The sequence below is a fragment of the Sander lucioperca genome, chromosome 10 (assembly GCF_008315115.2).
Source record: "Sander lucioperca isolate FBNREF2018 chromosome 10, SLUC_FBN_1.2, whole genome shotgun sequence".
Lineage (NCBI taxonomy): Eukaryota > Metazoa > Chordata > Actinopteri > Perciformes > Percidae > Sander > Sander lucioperca.
The window spans coordinates 34,871,880-34,891,437 of record NC_050182.1 but is presented as its reverse complement, the minus strand read 5'-3'; the positions used below and the strand labels follow the sequence as shown (position 1 = coordinate 34,891,437).

General features: G+C 39.9%; 1 protein-coding gene across 4 annotated transcripts in view; it reads left to right on the top strand.

The window, feature by feature from the left end:
• Window positions 1–19,558, top strand: part of ulk4 (unc-51 like kinase 4) — a 110,809-nt gene that overhangs the window by 38,825 nt on the left and 52,426 nt on the right. For 3 of the 4 annotated variants that reach the window (XR_004898557.1, XM_031278304.2, XM_031278303.2), the window contains exons 19-22: window positions 943–1,026; window positions 13,887–14,048; window positions 15,224–15,409; window positions 17,153–17,280. Coding sequence is in view for 3 of the 4 variants with exons in the window: in XM_031278304.2 (XP_031134164.1) it covers window positions 943–1,026; window positions 13,887–14,048; window positions 15,224–15,409; window positions 17,153–17,280 (560 nt within the window). In the remaining variant the exon portion in view is untranslated. The remainder of the gene's footprint in view (window positions 1–942; window positions 1,027–13,886; window positions 14,049–15,223; window positions 15,410–17,152; window positions 17,281–19,558) is intronic. The other variant, XM_031278305.2, reaches the window with a different exon arrangement.

Below are 19,558 nucleotides of genomic sequence, written 5' to 3'. Positions count from 1 at the left end.
CATTGAAATAATTTACCAAGCAAAACTGCCCAATTGTTCTTGTTTCAGCTTGTCAAATGTGAGGATTTTATGGACTAAAAGATAAATTAATTATTTGTTAAAGTAGGATTTGAGAGATGAATTGATAATGAATAATGAATGGGGAAAGTTTGAATTATTCTCTTTTCTACCTCTTATGTTAAACTGGGAAAGATGATTACAGTAAGTACACAAGCACGACAAATGAAAGAAAACATTATGTATAATGGTCACACATTAGGGATGTTAATAATTAACCGTTATCCAAGAATAAGAATTTTAGCTGATTAATACTATCAGTTAAAAAGTTAAAAACAATATTAATAATAATAAATAATAAAAAGTAATTAAAAAAAGTTTTAGGCATTGCAAAAGAGACATCGGCTATGCAATGTACTTATTTAACTGCTAGTTAACTTGTTAATACTAACTTTGCACTAGCTAGTTGCATTTTAAGTTTTTTTTTTTCTTTTGTTGCTCTGCTGCACGGTGCTCACAGCAGAGAGCTATGTGACACATGCCACTATATGAATGAGGACTGGCGAGTTACATTGGCCTAGTATGCCAGGGTCGACTAAAAAATCTAAATTAGTTTTCCTATCACTTATATGTTTCTAAGTAAAATCAATATTGAAGGAAACAAATCTGTTGAATTTGAATAGTTATGAAAGCATGCTCAAGCATAGACATGGTAACCAAGTAATCAAGATGTCATGGCTCCTCTTGCTCCCTTCTACCCTCCCCTGCTTGGTCCTTTCTTGCACTTTCCCTCACTCTTCTCTACTTGCATCTCCTCCATGTTATCTCTCTGCCTTTCTCTAACTCCCACCCTACTCCTCCACTGCCCCCCCCACCCCCCTTTGTACCCCATCCTCCTCTATCCTCTTACCCTTTCTCACTGACTTTTCTATGTCTCTCTATCAGGAGGAGAAGAGAGGCTCCCCAGAGGGACTGTGGTTCGTTCCCGCTGCCGCCTACACTGGCTTAATGAGGAGCCTGCGGGAAGGGGTGAGTGTCTCTGTGTATGTCTGCGTGTGTCTGTTTTTGTGCCTGTGTAGCTGTGACTAAGTCTCTCTCACTGTGTGTGCTTGCAAGTGTGTGTGTGCGAGTGTGTGGCAGGGGATCCCTGTGAACAGTAATGATGAGGCAGCTGTGGGGGCCTAAAGCGTTGTTTGCCAGCTGCAAGTCAAGGGCATGCAGAGCAGTCACACACACACACACACACGCACACTCTTACCTGCATTAAACACAACCCTTTACTGCTCAGCAGCCTGACCTCAGCAGCAATTAGGACCCTCCAGACACACACATACAGTAGATGGAGCAGAAATACAGCCAGAAAAATATAGATAGCTTTTTCCTTTTTGCTGGCTTTCTTTTTTCTCCTCTCTGTCTCCTCTCTTTTTCTATTTAATTATGCTTCCCCTCTCATATTAGTCTGTCATAAAAAAGAAATATAAGATATTATGACTTTGGTTGGTAATAGTATGACAAAATGAAATGTATGTCTCCAATGATAAAGTGGTAGTCTGGCTATCACCAGACCAAGCTCAATCTTTTAAGATTGAACATTAGTCTGGGGAGTCTGCTCTGTATTTTCTCTGCACAAGAGGCGTGATCAACGGGCGCTCAATGGTGTTTTTGCCTCCAATGGTGCCTCCAGGCAGCTAACCCTAACCTTAACCCTAAACATAACCATTGCCGTGCTGCCTGGGAGGAGACGTTGGGGGCAAAAAACACCAAAGACCTCAACGGGCATAGTTCAAATGACTCTGTACGCAATTGGATAGTCCTTCAACCAATCAGACCAACGATCTGGGTGATGTAGCAGCGACAGCGGCATCAACAGGTTGCTGCCATGGAGTGCTGCGCTTCGGTGGCCGGCTTGTTGAATGTAAACAAAAAGGTGTTAAACCCGCCAATAGCGCGCCAGGTGAATAAGCCAGTTTGTGATTGGTTCCCGCCAATTTGTTATGGAAGCCGGATAGATAAAGGTACATGTTTTCAGCCTGAGCTGCAGGGCGAAATCAAATCGCCGGCAGATCGGGCTGGGTTTACCCAGTCTAATAAAACGGTGTTCTAGAATATGTTAAGAAATAGAGGTAATGTATCAATGTTGGCATCATGCTACTGACAATTAGAGATTGACCTGGGTCTTTTTTGGTTTGGACCCTGTGCTTCTTAACTTCAGCAATAAGTGCCTGTATTTTCTCCTTTAAGGAAGGGTTGGTAATGTTGAAAAGCTAGCAAGATTCGAAAGTAGCGTCTCCTCGGGGCTCCTTCTAACCCCTTCCCCTGCTCTCCGGGCTCCGACCCACACACAGACATGCACAAGCATCGCTGTGTCACTGCTTCAGAGCAGAGAAAGGACTGCAATTTTACTTCATGTCTCATTCACCGGTAAGCAAACCTAATATCATCAGACCGATTGTTTAAAGCAAACATGTTAGCAATGCGGTAACAATGCGCATTGAGCTCAGGCTCGTACACGGGAGGGGTAGAGTAATGTATGTGCAGCGGGGCAAGGAGGCATTTTATTGGTTCTTTCAAAGCAAACCGCAAGGCAGTGCCTGTGTGGTCACGCAAGGAGAGCGGGCAGTGAGAGTAGCGTATGAGTGCAGTGTGATGAAAAGCGAGAGGAAAAAGAAATAGCAAAGACAATGTAAAGTGAGATAAAAGTGAACAATAAAACAACAAGCTTGAGCTTCTCAAGACACAATGGCTTTATCTGTTGTCAGTACTGCCGGTAAAGTGAGGGGCGTTACCCCCGAAAAAACATTGGCTTAAACCTTACAACATAAGTTGCAGCAGTGTGTGTGTTTCCATTTCAGCTCAGTGTGAGAGTCTGTACTGCGTTTTGCAGGACCGTAATTTACGGTCGCGCTGCTTTCTCTCCTCTCCTTTGATCTATTTCACAGACAGTTCAGAAAGCTCTATTGTCAATAAAGTAAAAATAAAAAAAAATAAAAAAAACTTTACCGACAACACCGTACCCTCTGATTGGTAGGCATTTTACAGGATTACAGCAGCTACAGATGACTGATCTTTTTCGCTCCTTTTTCAGAGCCCATAAGCCTAGCACAGTAGCAATGGAATGGGTCATTGTTTTAATGAAAAGATAAAAATACTGGTTCAAATAATCTGAGATTTTGGAATGTAAGACTGGTATGACAATATATATAGCATATTTTGTCAGCAAAGAAGTACACATTTTTGTCATAAAGTTATTTATTGCTGTCAAGTTGTAAAGACCATTTCAAACAATATATACAAAAATGTGTATATTGAGAACCAACACTGCCTTTAATTCATTGTAACTGGAAGAAATTTGGGTTTAAACATTGGCTACTTGTTTAAGTTTTGCTTTACTTGTTTTTGTATCAAATTGTGTACAGCAGAGTGCTTCCATATCATATCATTGTCTTTGTAGTGTTGGGCATGCTGGGCCATTGCTGCTGAATAAGTAGAATTTTTGTAGGGGGTGAGACTGATAAATATAGTGAACAGGTAAGAGAAGCGGATGGATGGATTGATATTGTTTTGTCTCTCAGAGGTAGAAGGGGTCTTACTGTGGTGGCCTGCTATAGCAGAATGAATATAGATGAAACTCTGCACAGTTGTCAGCTAGTACCTACTGTTGCTTCATTACCACTGGGAGTGTTGTGGGGGGGTAGATGAACAGAGGACGGGTGTGTGACAGGAACAGGAAGAGGGGTTGAGGGGAGGAAAGAGGTTGACTTATTTATCATTATTGAGTTGAGCTGTGAGAGTAGAATGATGGAAAAATGTACACACACACACACACACACCCTCCCTCCCTCCCTCCCTCCCTCCCTTAGGGACCAGACACTCATCCCCAGACCCAACCTGCCTCCCTCTCTTTCCCTCTCACCGTCCTTTCCCCTTCCTCTCTCCACCCTGTCTCTCTTCCTCCCTCTCCCTGACTGGCTGGGTTTCCCGTGGATGCACAAGTATATTTGCTTTTATATTAAGCAGTCTAAATAGTATAACTTTGTCTCATGGGCATTACATCTCCTGGAGTTAACAAGGTGGTTACACTATACTATAGCTTACTATACTTATATATATATATATATATATATATATATATATATATATATATATATATTTACATTGTTGAAATTAGGGGTGGGACAAAATATCGATAAGGTAATACGTTGTTGTTATTCGTGCAATATGATAATCGATACTATGGCGCCAAATATCGACATTTTAATTAATAAAATAAGGCGCTCTAAATAAATTTCCCTGCTCCCAGCATCGCTACTTTATCTCACAATTTCTGTATCGTGATATTATTGGTATGGTAAGCCATGTATCGCATCGTGAGGTACCCTGTGATACCCACCCCAAGTTGAGATATAACTTAAATGTTATTTCTAATGCTGAAATGCCATATATTTGTGAAACATTTTAAAGGTCCTATGACATGCTGCTTTTTGGATGCTTTTATATAGGCCTTAGTGGTCCCCTAATACCCCACTGGGGGACCATAGGCAGGCTAGGGGAACTCATTAATGTTAAAAAACCTCATAAAGTGAAATTTTCATGCCATGGGACCTTTAAGAATACAGAAATACTCCATCAGTGGGTTTACATGCAGTTTAAAAAAACAATTATATTCGAGTTGAGGCAATACCCCGATTTCTCAAGTAAACACCTTAACCCGTAATCGGGGTATTCCTGCATGTGTACACCTTAACCTGAGTAAGATTGTCTTAAGCGTCTTCGCATACTGCCCTACCCCACTCAGCTGGAGTGTTTTTTGACCCGGAAATAATACAAATCATGATACTACTAATCTATGATACAACAAAACAGCCTTAGCCGAATTAGCAGTGGGCCATCGGCATCAAAAAGCCTACGGTCTATGTGTTTTACTCCCCGCTGAGGCAGCAGCTGACACCGGGAGATGGCTAAACAGATTGTCCCTCTCCGGGGCTGTCAACGCTGTGTCTCGGCAAAAAAGTGGAAGGCTGGCTAACGTAAACGTTAGTTAGCTAACGTTAGCTTGCTAATTCCACCCGGCACTGGGCAACACTGGTTACAAATAATGAGCCAAACAAAGTTGTCAAGTCATCTGGCGAGAGCACTGTGCTTTCCTACACTGTGACAAGGGTGTGTGAATGAAACATTAAGTTGTTAAATGTTATTAATTTAGTGGCCAGTCGGTGTAATTTTGACATAGGTCAAGCGGAAGAAAAAGATAGTTGTGCGTTAAAAGAGCGCCACCTACTTTACTGGAGGTAGAGTTACTCCCTTCATTCTTACCATTCTTCCCCGCTCATGTATACGGGCAGAACTGGCATAACCCGGTTATTCACTTAAAGTGGCTATTTGTAACTTCCAGTTTGTGTTGATTCTATTGGCCGCTTTGGACAAAAGCGTCAGTGTTTTTACCACACCTGCTGTCGTAAATATCTTTTCTTTATTACTGAGTTAGCGTTACAGGGAGGTCATATAGTTGCGATAAATGTTTTGCTCAGACAAAAAAAACATTATTTAAATGATTCACAATCCCGTAATTGTCTCCATCTGTTGAAAACCTGACCAAGATTGTCTCCGGTTTTCGCCCGTCGTTTTACAATTTAGATCTCCCTTTTAGCTTTTAGTTGTTTTTCGTTTCATTTTTTATTTCTGTAATGGCCCTGCCCCAGTATCAGCCATAACTACAACTTCTAAAATATTTGGGTGGGTTTGATAGGGACGAAAAGGGGTTTCATTTTGGTTTTTACTTTATGTAACAGACATAATTGTGTTATTAAAAAAAACAGGATTTTGTAAATACAATAAGGCCTATATAAAGAAATCTCCTGCTTCCTTTTACCGGGCCAAGAATATACCGCAAATCCAGACGTAGTACTGAAGGAAAATGAAAATTGAGCGGAAATACGTAGGAGGGCGGAGCCAGGCTAAGCAGTTGGTGCTGTGCTCACAAACTATACATACAGGAGGAGCTAGTCCATGTAAGATTTTGTACATAATACAGAGATCTGTATATGTAATCATGTTTTCCCAACTTGAAAAGGTTATATATTTTTTTAAATATGGCAATGATGATGGTGTAAGGATTTCTTATGAAGAACTTTAAGAGTTTGTTTGTATAGGGAGTGTAGTGGTTTGAAAGAAGTTTTGATTGCTTGTGACCAGGTTGTCAAACAAAAAGTGATACATCATCAGATGGAAAATTACACATTACAATTACAGTTTCAGAAACATTTAAAAGTTACATATAGTTGTGAGACAGGAGTCAATTATATATTATGTCTCTTGAATAAATAAAATAAATGAATCTTCCAGTTAGCGACCTGCGACTTGGCAGTATTATGGCATTTTCCCTTCTAGCTAGCATGTTTGTGTTTAGCTTGCCAACTATAGTACCTCAAGCTCTTGCCCTTCAACTAGTCACTACGTGGCCAAGCTTCCAGCACTATGGATGTGTGAATTAATTTCTTTGTGCCACTTTCTGCTCTGAGTGGGCACTCACTCATCAGACACGAACAGCTGTGATAAGCCTCCCAAGAGTCTCCTTTTGCTTTCCCCTCTGCCCTGAAAATTAGCCATGAGGGCAAAACAGGAGAAAATCTAAATTTGACAATGAAATTTGTGTCAAATTTCCGTAGCAACACACATGTTTATTGAGTTTTCACTGGTTAAAGAATCCATGACTGTCTTAAAGCTATAGTGCGTAGTTTCTGCCGCCCCCATGAGGAATTCTGAGTAATGACAACAAAACTGTTGGCGCGTCCACATCAGAATCAGAATCAGATTTATTGGCCAAGTATATTTACATACACAAGGAATTTGACTTCAGTAGGTGTTAACTACCATGATACAAGCCTTCTGTGAGAGCATTTCCAACTCGTTCCAAATCTCCAAAGTTTATAAACGGTGCCCTCGGCTTTGTAAACTGTGCCCACCTAAACCCAACTGTGGGTATGGATGTCCTCGGATTCCGTTTTTATTTTTTACACAGCAGCGAATGGAGTGGACCATTCTGCTTACCTAGCTCCCAGGGATTAAAGCTTTTATTTTTATAATTTGACAATATAACTTGTGATACCACAAATGGTTAAGGTCCTAAGGGGTATGACTGTAGGTAGTTCTAATTGGTTTTGTAACGCCAGCTGGCACTTGTTGCCCTAGCAATGGTAAACATTCAGGTAGTGGGATGAATGAACGAAAAAAGATTGTGGTCAGTCTGAACGTAGACTAATAGGTCTGAGTTCTTTTGGAGGTCTGAAACGGACCAAGTGTGAAAACGCCCTCAGAATGTTTTTGTTTACAAATGTGAAGTCTACTCATAGAAATTAAATTGAAAATCCGTTTTTTATTTCAATGGGTCTACTGTAGGTTTGGCAGCCATTTTTATTATGTTCTCTTTCTTGACTTATCCATATAGTACTTCCCAATATGACAGGCTGCTTGATAGCACTGCAGTTACTGTTCTTATTATGGTTGGCCGTTGTCTACTGAATTGGCATATGACAGTGTCTACAGTGAAACATCATGATGAACGATGCCATCTCCCATTGGCCCAACCCTAGTTCTTATTTTCATTTTCTTCAATGTAACTTATTATTGAGTTTAGTCTTACCCTATACTGTAGGTGGAATTAAAAAGAAGGCATACATTTTTTCTAAACATTTACTTTATAAGTTTTTAATGTTACAAACAAACTTAACATTGTGTGTTGGATGAAATCATAGAATGAAAGTTTTATGTTGCACTTTATTTAGAAGTGATTGTATTAAATGTCTGTTGATCAGACCGAGGTGAAGAGGTGACAGAGCCAGTAGGAAGAGACAACATGATGGACTCATGCTGTGATTTGCCTGGATAATCCAGCCATTGGTTATACAGTGTTGGACGTCTGGTCAGAAAGAGAACAGAGATAGAGTTGCTCATCCCTGACAGCAAAAGAGGAGCATGCGAGAGAGACAGACAGACAGAGAGGGAGAGGGGAATAGACGGATCATTTCTTTTCAAATTATGTCAAATAGGTTGACAAATAGCCCAAGGCCTAAGACTGCTCATACTGCCATTCCCATTGAGACCCAACACCCCAATATACATTTCTTTGGTAAAATATGAGAGTGAGCAGGAATTATTATAACACTGACATATTGCTTTGATCATTGTAGTGTTATAGCAGTCATAGCAGTACTTTACATAATGTTGCAGTGCTAAATAGCCACTTGGACCGAACCTGTTTTTTCAAAATTTAAACATGTATTTTAATTCTATGTTTTTCTAAATATGTATTTAAAAGACTTAGTAATATATCACACTTAGTTACAATTAGTTTGCTCTCAAATAGCACATGAGTATAAATAAAACAATAAATATGTTTGAACAACTCTTGGCTTTTCACTGAAGACCTTTTAAGAAGTATATTGTCTGATTTGACAAGTGACCAGCTGTATCGTTATTATTGTTGGTTTATTGCTGAGGTGGTATCTTTCTCATATAGCGTTGTCTGGACTCTGGAGAAGGACATTGTCTACCAATGTGCTAAATGTAAATCCAGTGCCATGCAAGGTTTATTGTATGACAGCATGGAGATACAGCGCCTAGTCACTGTCTAATGTGCTCCAGGCAATGTGATTTTGATGCGGTTTCTGACCCCCTGGATCACCCCAGCCCCCTCCGCTGCTGTTGAGAGTTTTCCTGATTTACAAGTAAAGCGCTGGAGAGAGGGATAGAGATTGTTGTAGTAGAAGAAGGGGTCGACTAGGGGGGGCACAGAGCCAAAGCAAGCATGGTGGTTTTACCAGTAGAGGGGGCAGATAGTGGGGGATTGCAGGGATTGACAGAGGAGGAGAAAGGAGGATCAGTACAGTGGGAGAGGAAGAGGAGATGGCAGGGAGTCAGTGAGAGAAAGGGGGGGAGTTGTACTTGGAGAGGGGGAGTGGATGGTATGGAGTGAAAGGCAGGTTTCCAGGCCAGACTTAAGCGGCAGGAAATTATTTATGAGTCTGAACAAGATGATGCTTCTGCGGTCTATGATGGAACGTGTGTGTGTGTGTGTGTGTGTGTGTGTGTGTGTGTGTGTGTGTTTGTGTGTGTGTGTGTGTGTGTGTGTGTGTGTGTGTGCGTGCGTGCAGCGGAAATAATGTGTGAACAGTATTACAGTGATAGAAGCCAGGGGGCAGAAGGCAGAAATCCCCTTTACACACACAGCAGTGGTGAGCCTATTAATGATTTATCACTATCTTCCACAAGGGAGAGGAGAACAGAGGGGGACTCTCTGTGTTTCTAAACATAAGATGACCACTCCATGTGTGCACCCACACACACACACACACACACACACACACACACACACACACACACACACACATATGCATGGCCTGTGTACAATCTACAATCCATTGTATAATACAATAATATACTGTTACTGTGTTGTATTGATTTGCACAAAAAACGAGAGTGGCAACGTCCTTGATGCAAAGAAAAATGACAGAAAGATGATGACTAATAACACTGTGCGTCTGTGTACCTGCCTGTCCACCTGCCTGTTTTCCCTCTTTTTTTCTTTGCCTGTCCTTTTTCCTATGCCAGATTGTCTTTCTGTACTGCCTTTTGTCTCTCTTTGCCTACCCATCTCTCTGTTTCTTTATCTATTTCTCTCCTTATTTTCTGGTCTACTGGTTTGCCTGTTATTTTACATGTGCTTGTCTGTTTGTCTGTCTGCTGGTCTGTCTTCTTTCCTGTTTGTCTATTTGCACCTTTACTTGTTGCTCTTTTGTTTGCTATTTTGTCGACATGTCTCTTCCTCTTCCTTCACGCCCCACTGCCTGTCTATTAGCCCGTTAATCAGACAGTCTGTCTCTCTCTTTGAGTGTGGCTATTAGGGGTGTTAGATGTTCTGTGCGAGGCTGATAGATGGTGCCTGTGTCTTTGCCATAGGGGCTCATTCAAAACCAGGTGCACTGGCTTCTAAAGGACTTTAATTACAGAGGGAAACCACATCAGACATGTGAACACGTGCACTTGCGCACACAGGCATACACACAAATCCTGCATCAAGTCATGTGATGTAGTTTTTGTGATGTGATCTCTTTCTACTTGAGACTCAGAGGCCAGGTGCAAACATGTTTGGATATAAAACTAATCTCCTGATCGACACTTAAAGACAGGATTTTATGGTTCCATATCTGCCAAGCCTTTTAACTCTTTTCATCTGAAATTAGGTTTTTCCAACTTTTTTTAGCCAGGGTTCAAAGTGCGTAAATCTTGTCTGTCAGCCCTGAGCTACAAAATAAGGGAGATTTTTTAATTCAAACCAGTTGCCAGGAAGCCAGTCAGTCCTGTTGAAACCTGACGAAAAAGATGGAAATCCTGTTTAAACTGGATACACCAGTAATATATATAATAAACTTTTTTTCAGCAATTGCCACATTCACATCCAGAAAACCTGAAATTGAAGAATGTGTGTTTTGCCCGAGTATATCTATCTTTAATGTTCTTAAATTAGGATAAGGTACCTTCTCAGAAATCCTGTTTGAAGTGAGGATTTACGAGAGTCGGTATGTCATTTAATTAGATCTGCCCCATGACACCTCTGGAAGGATGAACTTCATGCTCCTACTCTGCATCTAGGGGATGCAGAGTAGGAGAAGCAGTTGAGTCAGAGAAACATTTCTAATCTTTGAGATAACTAATATATGAGGATGTCCTAATACGTTTTTGCATTTAATATACACTACAATACTTACTGAGCATTTTAGTTCAATGACCATCAAGTGATTTCTTCAGTTACTGTTAATGTATTGTTAGAAATATATTTACCATTATTCATTTCTGAATAATTCTTTCAGTTAATTCAAACCACTTGAATCTGATAAACTCCAGCCCACATTGGGTAAAAATGTGTGAGAGTGAGTCTTGTTAAGTGAAGGCATGAGGAGACAAGGTGCAGTTAGTTAGCTGTAAAGTGATTTGGGCAGGTTGGGACTTAATTTTGAATATTATTCTATTAATCTGCAATACAAATTGATATAATAAGGCATACCATATCATATTTTTCCAACCTAATGACTTTGTTGATCCCTGACTTTTCCAATCGCACAAACATGAATTTGACATTGTTGGTTTTTGAATGAAATTGCCTTGACAACTATTGGATGGATTGCCATGAAATTTGGAACAAATATTCAAGGTCCCAAAAGGGATAAATCGTTATAATCTTGTGACCCCTGACAAAAAATGAACTGTGATTGAATAATTCCAAATTACAGATCTCTCATCATTTACATTAAAACTTGGCAAGACTTAGCATTTTAATTTCTTTCAATTTGATATTCTGGAGATGTGAGGTTTAAGTAGGACACAGAGTATAATTTAATAAGTGTGTTTCTTGGATGAACTTTTGTCTCATACTGGGAAAAATGATAATGAGAAAAACTTACTTTTCTCTGTCTCCTGCATTTCCCTCTCTGCATCATAATGATGGACTTTATTGCATGAGCTACTTGTTTCTCACCACATGTAAGGATATCTCTCTCACTGCTTCTCTCTATCTCTTTCTGTCTCTCTCTCTCTCTCTCGCTCTCGCTCTCTCTCGCTCTCTGTCTCTGTCTCTCTCTTTCTGTGTAGTTCCTGGCAGGGCTACAGTCTATTAAACACACACACGGGGAGCTCCCCCGTGGACTCATTAGTGAGCTGGCCCGCATGGCCTGGGGAATGCTGGAACAGACCATTCTACTGGTTCCCACAGGGGTGCCAGAGGATTCATTATGTTGTCATGCTACGTAGTCCCTTGGTGTTGAATACACAATGTGATGTCTTATATTGGATTAATAGGTAGGTAATTGTAGCTCTCAGTTATGATTAGAGTTCCCATGTGGTGGGATAGACTGTCTTTAATTTCTATAAAATGTTAAATAACTGTGGATCACATTGATGCATTGTTATATGTCAGAGGTACAGTACTTGCCTCCAAAAGAGAATCATATTGTTTCTCAATTCTATAATGTTCACTTTGTTTTGGACACAGGTTTTCTGCAGGGCAGTATGTACATTATTTTGCTGTTATTGCATAGTGCATATGTTAAGGCAAATGGGATTTAAGTAAATAGTTTTGTGAAATTGAAAATGTGGTGTAAATGATAAAAACACAGGGCTTAACACCTGAACTGACAATCTGCTCTTTCTTATGCACAGCAGCTATAGTCAGTGTGAATTGATTATTATTATTATTATTATGATAGATTCTATACAAACTTTTTTTAACCAAGTTCTGCATCTGCTGTTCATCCATATACTGAGTGTTCTGCAAGGGAGTTGGAGATTTTGAGGATTGGGGATAATACGAAACCTAGCAGTTTATTTAACCATATTTCGCCCAAACTATCACTGTTTAAGACATACTAAGCACACATTTGGATGGCAGAAAAATGAATTATGCCAAAGTTTGTCACCATTTGGTGCATTGTAGATGACATGAATTCAAGATGACCACAGCTGCAGTTGTGTGATAAGAAACAAACTAAAAACTTTGTGCAGTTTAAAGTAAGTGAATTTGATATTAAAAGATGGAGTAGTATCACTGTAATTGGTGGATTTTATTGTAAGTCTCATTTCTTAAATGTTGTGCATTGCATATACAGTATGCTCAATGTGTGGACAGTCAACACAGCTTTTTGTTGAAAATGCAAAAATTAAGTAATGCAATAATGTCATTATCTGTCACCTGCACCACTTTTCAGAATTACCATGATAAATTGCCATGATGAAATTAATGTTTCAGCTGTATTATGAACCTTTGCCACAAAATATAGTTAACTGTGTTTTATGAATAGACTCTATTGTATCTCATATCTAGGGAGAGTAACGTCTAAGTGATGTAACACAGTGAAACACAATAATAACCTGACAGAGGCAATCACTTCTGTTCTACTTCCTGTCTTTCTCCACAATGACTTTCCTAGAAAAACTCATTTCCTTAGCCACAGATTTCATTAGCCTGGCCCCATTGTCTGAACACAAACAACTATTCTATACTCAGGCAAAGGTGTGTGGGCACATACAATATACACATAAGCATGCACACACAAACACACAGACACACGCAACCTCTCGTTTTTGTATTGAGGTGATGTTGAGAGCTAATCTAATTGTCAGTTTGATTGCGTTAGTTCTTTGTTTATTTCTGGCTTTTGGTGTATGACATTTTAATGTAATCGGGTTTTGAGTTTCTAACTTAACAATAAATCAGAAAATGTGTTGCTCACAATGGCATTATGTTTTATACAAGGAAAAAAATCCTTTCTTGGACATAACTGCTATTGTATGCTCTGCTGTTAGGATGCATGTGTGCATACACACGCAAGTATGAAAGCTAATTTTTCCATATATTAGTACAAATAATAAAATAACCTAGAGACCTATGTCTAGTGTTGCTAATATGTGTACTGGTCCTGTGGGTGAAGACAAGGGTCTTGCGCATATACTGTGTACAACATTATGTTCTTTCAGTCTGTATTATATCTATGCATTTTGAGTTTGCTAAGGAGGATTATTGGGGTCAGTGTCATAGTGTAGGTTTTGAGGATTTTGGATTCAAGCTGTAAGGCTTTTGACCAACTCATTGTCCTAAATCCTCTTACGGGATGGTTCTTAAAGGGACTCCATTAACATTTGTCTAAGGTTCTACCAGGATTTTTAATTTTCAAATAGTTTGAATATATTTGGTAGGAAAAAGTTGTGAGTGTGCATGGACAGTGCTCTTGCTGAATCATTGCAGTTTATAATATATGATATAATTGTTAATATTGCCTGGTTGGTAATTGTTCCACAGTGGATTTATGTGATTCAAAGGTGTTTGTGTGTCTGTCTGACAGGATGATTCCATAGTTCATCACATGGCTGCAAAGGCCATAGAGAACATCTCCACCGCTGTCTCTGCCCCCTCCCACCACCTGGTTACCACAGAGATAGGCTCCGCCCTGTGGTACCTGTTCACTCACTCCACTGTGGAGGCTGTCCGAGTCACTGCCATCTCCGTAAGTTCACATGCATGAAAAAAACACACTTATACTGTACACACCGACATGTATGCATGACTGTGGACAGATACATATGCACATACTAACATCTCTTTGGAAGCTACAAACACAAAATGACATCAAACACACATTATAAAATCTGCCTTTCCTGACTGACTTCAAGTAATGAAAATGAATGGCCTTCTAATGCTAAATGACAACAAATTATTTTTCTTTAGCTTTACCCAACAAATATCTAGATGTGCTACATGCCTATCTAAACTTAGCACAAAAAGTAAGGAAATTTGTGTTTGGTAGATTATTTCTCTGTGGTAACAATGCTTTTTGGCAATAAATCTTATACCGTTGGAAAGCCTGTTTAGTTCCCTTTCCAATGGTGCCCCATTTGTAAGAAACATGCATTTGTGGGATGAGCAGCAGCGCTGAGTATGTGGGTTGTGCCCATGAAAAATTTGCCAAATCTTCTCTGCCATTGCCAAACAGGTTATTTTGCTGTTGCTATTTACACTAGTTTTGAGCTTCTGGTACCCCCAGGTCACCTGTGAGCATGGGCCCTACTACTGTAAGTACAGCTACAGTCAGTAAGTGTCTGCTCCAAGAATCGTCATGCCGCGTTTGACTGATCTGGATAGGGCCCTTGCGATAGGGCAACTTCAAGCTGGTGTTCCGCAAAACCAAGTTGTGGCATTATTGGGAGTGAGCCCAAGTACCATCTCCAAACTGAAGGCCAAGTTCCATATAACGGGGGATGTCAAAGACAGGCCGCGAAGTGGGCGTCCCAAGAAGACGACACCCCAAGAAGACCATTTCCTCACCGTGTCAGCACTTAGGTGCCATTGGCTGTCTTCTACAGATTTGCAGTCAAGGTTTGCAAGACAGTATGGCCGACGGCTCTCTGCCCAGACAATCCGGAACAGACTGCATGCAGCCAATCTCCGGTCTCATAGGGCTGCCAGGAGTCATTGTAAGGAACATGCATTTGTGGGATGAGCAGCAGCGCTGAGTATGTGGGTTGCGCCCATGAAAAATTTGCCAAATCTTCTCTGCCATTGCCAAACAGGTTATTTTGCTGTTGCTATTTAGATCATTGACATTGGCTCTAAAGTTAATGGAATTGAGCCATTACCTCAGTGTGTACATGTCTATTTATTTGTCTTTCTCTATGTCTCCAGGCTCTTTCAAGGCTAACCCGGGTTGTCCCAGCAGTCTTCTTGGCAGTGATTGACACCTGTGGCCCTGCGGCCATCTTGGAGGGCGTGGGTGGAGCAGGGGCAAGGGTCCAGCAGCACCTCCTCACTGCTATGGCCACTGCCCTACTCACCTCACGCATCCAAACACACCGAGTCACACAGAGCAAGGTATGTGTATACTCTTATGCACACCTGCAGAAGAATGTAAGAAAATATTGCAAAATGTCAAATGCAAATATATACATATCAATATTATACAATACTATATCAACTAAGATAGTCCGGACACAAATAACAATATTTTTTAATGTTATTATTATTATTTTATTGATATTGTTACAGAAAAAAATCTACAGGAAATGTACGTGGGGCAAGGACCAAGGGATCAAACACAACCTGAGAAACAAATCTCTCTCTCTCTCTCTCTCTCTCTCTCTCTCTCTCACAGTTCATGAACTAATGCTGAACTGTGTGTGAACTAATTTGTGATGAATTATTAATTCATTTTTCATAAGACAGCCCATCAAGTGTGTATACAAAGTGCTAATCTTGGTAGGCAGAGGGGCTAAAATTGATTTGAAGGTTTTTAACTTGGAGTCTAGCATTGGTAATTGACTCTGAACTGAATTTATTTGCATTGAGCATTTCCAATTTAACACAGCATACAAACTTAGTACTTCAACTCTGCTCTAATTATACACTGATATGCATTCACCCCCTACCCCCGTCTCTCTCCCCTGTCTCTCTCCCCTGGCACAAAGACAGACAGTGCAAATTTGTTTACACAGAACTCTGTTTATATATATATATATATATATATATGTGTGTGTGTGTGTGTGTGTGTGTGTGTGTGTGTGCCTGCGCGCACATACGCTAATTTGCAGTGTGTCAGTATCTGGGCTAATTGGCTGAATGAACGAATTGCAGCCTTCTACTTTAGCTGAGCATTATGGGTAGTGGGGAGGGACTTATCAGCGAGGCACACACTACTGGGCTTTGAAATTAATTAACTTGGTGTGTCACCCCATAAACACACATGCATGCACATTCTTTCACATTAGCTCAAGCACGCATGCATGCACGCGCACACACACACACACACACACACACACACACACACACACACACACACACACACACACACACACTCTCACACACTCTCACACTCACACTCACTCAGACGCGTATGGTGTTGGTGATAATGATAATGGTAATGAATGTTGGCCAGTCACAAGTTTTTCCAACTAGTTACTGCAGCTGAGTTTATGCGAAGGGAATGTCTAAAGTAGCTGTAGGCATACAAGTTTGTTTTTGTGTGTGTGTGTGTGTGTGTTCTGTGATAATGTGGAGTCTGTGTTAATTAAGTTTTAGCCTGTTAGTCGACACATTTTCAGAATTTTATTTTTCTGAACCCCTTAGGGAAAATGTGATATTGAATAAATTTTTTTTTTTCATACATTTGGATCCATTGCAGTAATATATTATGATAAGATAAATTGAGAACATAGCACTGTGTACAGTGTGCAAAAAAATTTTCTCTTCATACTCTGAATCAACCTACTTAGTTGGGGTGTTACCATGTAAACATTTTTGTGTGACTGTGCAGTGTTAAAAGTCGGTTCCATATAGTTGGCTTGTATTTTAGTTGGTGTTTGGTGTTTTAAGCCCCCAACAACGTCTTCCAGGCAGCGCTGCCTGGAAAGCACTAGGATTAGGCAAGGGTTAGGGTTAAGGTTAGGGTTAGGTGCCTTGAAGTCGACGGTCGCAGCGCTGCCTTAAAGTCGACGTTGGGGACTTAAAACACTATCGTGCATTTTAATTGCAAAGTATCTTGGACTGTACACCAGCAGAAACATTCACAACCAGTCAGTTTCACTTTATTTTTTCAATTTGTGTGTTTGTGTCTTGTAGGATTTGGTCTTGAAGGTGCTGCGCTGTCTAGAGAGTCCATCTACAGTAACAAGAGCCAAAGCATTACTACTACTACTGCTACTCATACAGGACAACACACACACTCTGCTATACTGCTGTCAGCACAGGTAAATACACACTCACTCACACCCACACACACACATGTACATGCACTCATACACAGAGACAAGGTCTCTCTCAGCTCTGGAACAGATGACAAACCAGATGTTATAAAATAGACAAGAGTTCAATGGTTGGTCTATCCTGTTTACTATTGAGATGGCTGCAAGATTTACCTATAATTTAATTTAGTTGATTGAAGAGTCACACTCTTTTTTATTTATTTAAATTTACTGTACTGTAACACTGATACAACACATGCATATTATCTTAGCACATAGTATACCCCCTACACCCTACTGGCTGACTGTACTGCGATTTGGACTAGTAAAGCTTACTCATAACTCCACTCAGTCTGTCAGACCACTGGCTAATTAGTTTCTCTGGAATGTAGTTGCCCATGTTCACACACAGACTGAACTGCCAAAGAACAAACAAATACCATTTGTGAATTCCATTTCAGGGTGAGATTCCCCTTTAATTATTTAGTTGTAGTTTCAGACTGTATTCTCTTATGTAGCTGCACTATAGCTAAAACTAATTCCCTCTTCACTATACAGTGTGGTGGGGCCAATCCAAAATGGTGCTCCATGTTTTTGTGATATTATTCTTTTGTAAGATATAGCATTTGTTGTAACTATCACAACAATTACTTTACGTGGTTCATTTGGTGTATATTATACAATATCTAGTTCCAGCCAAGCAGTCCAAGTCCAAGTTGGTCCAAGAGTCGTTTCAGATGGCTAGTGTGATTTATTGATTGCTTGGGAGGGAAGATGGCACACTGCTTTAAGTTTAGGAGCTGTTCATTCTGGCTAGATGATATGCCACAGCCCACTCTGAGACTACGTCCACAGTAAATCTGAAAACACTGTTTACTTGTGAAAGGGACTTATGTACACACCGTTTGAGACTTATAGGCAATAGAAAGTTGACCTCTTAACTACTGCCACACAGCAGCTGATCATGTCTGAGCATGCTTACATCAATGTTTTCCAAAAGATCTGTCTTCTCCTGTTCACACTAAAATGTGGCAGTTTAAGATTTATCTACTCTGTAAAACATTTTAGAAAAGCTTTCGGTTTGGGTGTGGATAAACAGAAGCTTAATGTAGATGGAGAGAAAAAGCTTTATTTTCACATTTAACTGTGGACATTTTATACATTAAACTGAGTTAAAGATTTATTTAATGATTAAACCAACATATTTGGCCATGCATGCTTTTGTGGAATGATTTATCTTGAAGCAGAGGTTTCACATTCTGATACAAGCACTCATAGATTGCTTTTCAACACAGTTATGTATGTACGTATGTAAAGCAGATTGCTTTTAGAATGGAGGCTTCCTTCATAAAAATGCTGCCTGGGGCTGTTGGCAAGGCAGTTGTACTCTGTGTAACCTTTGCGTTAACTAGCACAGCAGCCGTGGGAATGATAATATTAAATGTATGTACCCTGGACATTCAGTTTGTGCTGCTTGCTGTATGTAACTTTACTGGAACTTCAAATGGTTCATTAGCTGGTTGTCCTGTGTTTCACCCCACACTATCTTGCAATGCAGCTGTGAATGTGCATAGCCCACATGATCAGATGCATTATATATATATATATATATATATATATATATATATATATACTGTATTATATATTCACTGCCAGTTCCCCTGGTAATTTATGACCAGTTGGTATTTCAGTTTGAAAAAGATGCCCTAGATTACTGAAATATGGATCCTCCTAACTGTCTCTCTCCTTGCTGTCTCTTCTCCCTCTCTCTTTTTCTCGCTAAGTTTATTTTCTTTTTGTATTGAAATGTCTCTCTCCTACCCCCTGCTCTCTTTCTCTCTCTCATTTTGAGATTCTTTTTTTTTTTTCTATTGCTCTGACATTTTACATGTGTGAACTGCCAAATTAACTTTTCCATGAAAGAGTAGGGTTAAGGTTAATTAGAGTTAGACTTGTTGACACAACAAATTATTTACATGTCTTTAGAATGATTTTTAATCACCAAAGTGTAAATCTGAATACTCCATTTTATTACCTTTGACTAATACAAAACCACTCTTGGCAGCTGCTGATGAGCTCTCTTATGCCAGCATAAATTTTGTAAGTAAAATCATTAAATGTTTTGTTTTACACTAGTATACACAAGTTAAGAGTTTATGCTGTGTCCCAATTCCATCATACAAAACAGAACTGATTCAGTATGAAGCAGGTTCATATAAAAACTGACAGAAGTACGTATCCTTGAACATGTCATGCTTAATAAATTCACTTGACTTTTGAGTGT